At 38.3% G+C, this 5834-nt stretch overlaps 1 protein-coding gene across 3 annotated transcripts; it reads left to right on the top strand.

The window, feature by feature from the left end:
- Positions 1743-5390, top strand: LOC109230911 (pentatricopeptide repeat-containing protein At2g20710, mitochondrial-like). Of its 3 annotated transcripts, none has more exons than XM_019396391.1 (3): positions 2010-2102; positions 2278-2311; positions 3757-5390. In XM_019396391.1, the coding sequence occupies exons 1-3, from the start codon at positions 2092-2094 to the stop codon at positions 4903-4905; spliced, it is 1194 nt and encodes a 397-aa protein (XP_019251936.1). In that variant the 5' UTR covers positions 2010-2091; the 3' UTR covers positions 4906-5390. The 3 variants fall into 3 exon arrangements, with proteins under 3 accessions (XP_019251934.1, XP_019251936.1, XP_019251935.1); XM_019396390.1 differs by having other exon boundaries at positions 2263-2311; XM_019396389.1 differs by lacking the exon at positions 2278-2311 and having other exon boundaries at positions 1743-2102.

Below are 5834 nucleotides of genomic sequence, written 5' to 3'. Positions count from 1 at the left end.
TTAACATCTGAATGTACAAAATTTATCTTTATTTAAAAATTAATAAATGTAAAATTCAAATGAAATACTAACTAATCTAATATTTTATTAATAAATGTATAGTTTTTAAAAATATGATAGTTGTTGGTGGTGATGGCTAACGGGTGAATGCCGACTAGAGGCGGTGGTTGGTGGTAGTTTTGATTGATGATGGTGGTTCATGCTAGTAGCTAGTAGTGATTGGTAGTGGTGGCGATTATGATTGAGGATGGTGGTGGTGGGTGGTGATAGTTAATAATGTCGGGTGATGGTAGTAGTTGTGATTGAGGAAGGTGGTGGGTTGGTAGTGGTAGGTTATAATGATAGGCAGTGTCCGCTGTGGTTGTTGATGGTAATGGGGTGGGCAGTTATGGTAGTTGAGGCGGATGAGTGTTGATTGTGGGTCAGAATGATGGTGGTCGGAGTGGTGGGGATAGTCGATAATGGAGGCTATGATTGAGGATGATGGTGGCGTAGTGGTAGTGGTGGTGGGTGGTGGTAGTGGTTGAGTATGTTGGTGGTGGTGGCATGGTGGTAGTTGATAATGGTAGGCGGTGGCGGCAATTAATAATGAATATATGATAGCATCTTAATGAAATTAAGTCTCTGTTATAGATCTTAATCATACAGACATATTCAGACCCATTAAGTGGTTGTGAAGTAAAAAAAACAAACACACTTAATGATTAAGATCTGAATAATTAAGATTCAGACTTTAAAAACAAACGCACTTAATGTCTGAGATCTGAATGATTAAGATCCAGACCTCCATTACGTGCAAACAAATGAGGCCTTAATTTCATTAAGATGCTATCACATATTCATTATTAACTGCCGCCACCACCTACCATTATCAACTACCACCATGCCACCACCACCACCATACTCAACCACCACCACCACCACCACCACCACGGCACCATCATCCTCAATCATAGCCTCTATTATCGACCATCACCACCTATTATCCCCACCACTCCAACCACCATCATTCTCACCCACAATCAACACTCATCCGTCTCAGCTACCACAACTGACCACCCATCACCATCAACAACCACAGCCAGCACTGCCCATCATCATAACCTACCACCACCCACCCGCCACATTCCTTAATCACAACTACTACCACCACTCGACATTATTAACTATCACCACCCACCACCACCTTCCTCAATCATAATCGCCACCACTACCGATCAATACTAGCTACTAGCATGAAACACCATCATCAACCACAACTACCGCCAACCACTGCCTCTAGTCGGCATTCACCTGTTAGCCATCACCACCAACAACTATTATATTTTAAAAAACTAAATATTTTACTCATATAATATTTGATTAGTTAGTATTTCATTTGAATTTTATATTTATTAATTTTCAAATAAAGGTAAATTTTATACATTCAGATGTTAAAAATCAAACAATCTTAATTATTTCTATTCAGATCTTAATACACATCTTAATATATTCAGATGTGTATTCAGATTCAGATGTCTTAATCTTAATACACAACTTGATATTCAGATATGTATTCAGATTCAGACGTCTTAATCTTTAAAAATACACAAAAATACTTTTTAAAGTGATTAGCTAAATACAAATTATTTTTTGAAAGAATTTTCAAAATTGCACATTTTTAAAATTTTGGAAGCTTGACCAATCAAGCTAGAGTTTGATTATGCTTTTAATAGCGGTCTAAAGTGGCTATTTGTGCACTTCATCATTTTCAGCCCCCGCCAAAGCCTTAAACCCCAACGCCATTTCTGCTTCACTTTCCCCAAATTCACCATAAACCCTAAATGAAGCTTTTTATCTCTATCATAAGAAATTCTTCAAATTCATCCGCTCACAGAAATGTGTTAAACCGTTTCTATGTTCCAACGTCAAGTAAACATCTGTATAGATCACCCAATGGAGACTCACTGTACAGAAGAATTTCACCTTTAGGGGACCCAAATGAGTCGATAGTACCCGTACTTGATCAATGGATCAATGAAGGGAAACATGTGGTTAAAGAAGACCTTCAGAATATGATTAAAGAATTAAGAGGCTACAGAAGATACAAACATGCCCTTGAGGTAACATAACTAACTACACCTTTCTATTAGTCACGCTCTTGTAATTAGAGCGCGTTAGGGTTAGCTGATTGTAAATAGCTAATAAGCATAAAGTGCTGATAAGTACCGATTTTAGCATTTACTTATTTGAATAGAAGTGCTGAAACTGATTTAATTTTAGCTCTTTTCTGAGCAGGGGGTCTATCGGAAACAGCCTCTCTACTTTAGGGGTAAGGACGGATTTCACTGGGTTTGTTGTTGTTGTAGTTATATGTTTGAATAGGCAAGCCGAAACTGATTTGATTTTAGCAACTACAAGTTTGAATAGAAGTACCGGCAATTACGTGTTTGAATGGAAGTGCTGAAACTGATGTAATTTTTAGCATTTATGCATTTGAATAGAAGTGCTGAAACTGATAATAAGCAATTGACTAAACTACTCATAAATTTTTTACAAAAAATACTATAAATAAGAGTATATTTGTAAGGAAAAGGAGGAACTATGGACATGGAATAGAGAGGAAGTTGGGGGTTTTATTTAGGGGTCCCGAGGTATTATAAGCACTTGACTTGCAAGTACTTTGGACCTTTTCCAAACTAGTTTGACCAGCTTATAAGCTTAACCAAACACTCTCTTAGCCTGTTCTTTGTTCTATGAATTTGACCCAATGTATTGTGAATTAGTCCATTTCTTTTTGTGTTTTGTTTCTTTAAAACAAATGGGTAAAGGGTAAAGCCTATCATTCCAGGTAATTAAGGTCCAATGTGAATTAGCTGATGCATAACAACTTTCTGCTTGTGGTTGTTATCGAGGGTTTACCGGTGGGCTTAGGCATAACACTGGGAAAGCCTTCATGGTGCACTGCACTGCGCTTCAGTTTGTCTGCTGCGAACTAAATGCTTTTCCGTTAATACCAAGGATCCCTGTCGGGGTGTCTTTGACACTTGGGTTCCTACTCTTTTTGTGTCTGCTGTTATGTCTTATGACAAATATTGCCTGGGAATATAAAAATTTCTTCATAAAAAAGGCTGGTGTGTGGCATGCTCATGTGGTGGAATGCTATACCAGCATGCATATGGTGGACTATATGGACTCAAAGAAATTGAAGATGTTCCGAAGACTGCTAGCGCTACTCTATCATCAAGATAAAACTTAACTGTATACTTCTGTTTCTGCTTATGGTGTAGAATGGAACATGTAAACAAGGCTGAATCAGTTTTACAACTATTAGAAGCCCCTACAGGAGTAAAGGGGGCAAACTTTTGCTGTTTTGCTTCTGAAGATATTGTACAGTAATATTAGCACACCCTCTGTGCTAGTTTATCTATAAGACTACTTCACCTTTAAAAAAAGGCCGTGGTGTGTGTCCTTGAGAGATATCAAAGTTGTGCATGATTTTGTGCACTAATCGAGTAATCTCTATTCCTTTGTGGCCCTGGCCATGTGTTTTAAATGCCAATGGTTTACCTAACTACCAAAGGCTAATCTGTGTTGTATATGAATTATAAGGGACATAGTTCCTCACTCTTTCAAGATGTGGAAAGAACAAAATTTTGCATACGTGTCGGCAGATCTAAGCGAAAACATCAAGCTGCTAGCTTTATTTCATACTCAGCTGATTTTAATCAATCTTGCCTCTGCCCTCTTGAGTGATCTTCTTAATTATGTTGGCAGGTATCTTATTGGATGACTGACAAAAGATTTTTCAGCCCCCAACCTGCTGATATTGCAGCACGAATTCATCTGTTGTTTAAAGTTAAAGGTCTAGAAGAAGTTGAGAAGTACTTAAATAGCATCCCACAACAGCTGAAAGGCTTTCATGTTTATTCAGCTCTTCTAAACTGCTATACCAGTGAAAAGTGTGTTCAGAAAGCTGAGGAAATCATGCAGAAAGTAAGAGATATGGGGCTTGCTAGAACACCATTGTGCTACAATTTTATGATGAAAATGTATTATCAAACAGGAAGTTGGGAAAAAATCGACAACATGATGAATGAAATGGAGGGGAAGGGTATAATATTTGACCAGTTCACTCTCATGATCCGGTTAAGTGCATATGCTGTTGCTGGAGATTCTGATGGAATAGATAAAATAGTAACGATGATGGAATCTGATCAACGGATCACATTGGATTGGAACACTTATAGTATCGCTTCAGAGATGTATCTTAAAGTTGGGCAAGTGGAAAAAGCTTTGGGAATGCTAACTAAACTGGAGGGCATGCTTGCCCCTGTCAAGAAAAATAACGTTGCATTTGATTTATTACTGAGACAGTATGCAAAAGCTGGAAAGAAGCAAGAGGTTCGCCGAGTTTGGGATCTGTACAAGCAGAATCAGCCAATTTATAATAAGGGTTACATTAGCATGATGAGCTCATTAATGAAATTTGACGACATAGAAGGAGCTGAACAAATATTTGAGGAATGGGAATCGAGGGGGTTATCCTATGACTTCCGTGTTCCAAATATTTTGATTGGCGCTTATTGTAGAAATGGTCTTCTACAGAAGGCTAAGGCCCTTATTGACAGAGGATCATCAAAAGGAGGTGTTCCTTCAGTCGCCACATGGTGTCATTTGGCAAGTGGGTATATCCATGAAGATCAGGTCTCAAAAGCCGTAGAAGCATTGAGCAAGGCAGTCTCAATCTGCCCGCCTAAATTTAAACCTAGCAGGGAGACGTTACGTACCTGTGTAGAATATTGGGAAAATGGGGGAAATGTGGAGAAGGCTGAGGAGTTTGTGAGGTCTTTAGAAGTGGAGGGTGTTTTTTCAGCAGTTTTTTGTGACAAGTTGCGGTGCTTTATCAACAAAGGAAAACTCTAATTTAACCAGTATCTAGGGTAGGAACAATTGAAGTCCAGGACAATGGGATGTGAGGTATGACTATGTTGTGGCTGTGTACTATAAACTGAAGGTTATTAGGACGCTCAAGAGCAAAGTAGTTAACTGAGTACACAGGTTCTGCTTTCACCTTACAAGCAGGAGCAATTCCAGAGTCTTATATTGGATGAACATAGCTTTTATTTGTGTCCCGAATTGAAAATAATGACGTTTATCTCAATGAAACTTATTAGCTTCTAATGATCCTAGGCTGCATATTCATTCGTGATTACTAGCATACCTTACCCAAGATTAGTCGTCAATACTGTTATTCAGCTCGGCACATGTTGTGTCAATGAGCTCTTAAGGTGGGTATTGACTTGTTTATTCAGCTCTGACAGATAGTCAATCCCTACATCTTAATGAGATTGTATATCCTGTTAAAGCGCAACATTTGACAGAATGTGTCTCTTCCTTTTTTTGGTACCTATGGCTGCTTGGTAGAAAGTATCTTCTTTATTTTGGTGCCAATGGCTACTGGATCGCCATCCTCTGTTGTTTCAGCTTGTTTATGATTGTGAAGTATTGAGAGTTAAGAGGTAGAATGTTAGAAGGGCATTTTAGACAATACACACTCACACATGTGATACACACGTGAGTGGTTAGTTAAGATGTTAGAATATAGTTAAATACTGTGCATTGGAATGTACAGTAAAAATAGAATTAGAAATCAATTTCATTTTCTTCTTCCTCCTTTCTTCATTCTCTGAATTCTCTAGAAACTAGGGTTTAATTGTTCATGCAATCCTAGATTCTATCATGGTATCAGAGCGGGTTGATGTGAATCCGTAAGATCTGAACATCGAACACCGTTAGAAGCTTCAATTTGATCGACCATGGGAGAAACAGCTAGTCTTCAGATTGATCACAAT

Source organism: Nicotiana attenuata, chromosome 8 (assembly GCF_001879085.1).
Source record: "Nicotiana attenuata strain UT chromosome 8, NIATTr2, whole genome shotgun sequence".
Classification (NCBI taxonomy): Eukaryota; Viridiplantae; Streptophyta; class Magnoliopsida; order Solanales; family Solanaceae; genus Nicotiana; species Nicotiana attenuata.
This window is presented reverse-complemented; position numbering and strand designations above follow the sequence as displayed.

Bases quoted from the DNA above. Each gene is read 5' to 3' on its own strand.
- LOC109230911 (XM_019396389.1), top strand. From the start codon at position 1,824: ATGAAGCTTTTTATCTCTATCATAAGAAATTCTTCAAATTCATCCGCT. The intron at 2,103-3,756 runs GTAACATAACTA...TTATGTTGGCAG, and splicing joins GATACAAACATGCCCTTGAG to GTATCTTATTGGATGACTGA.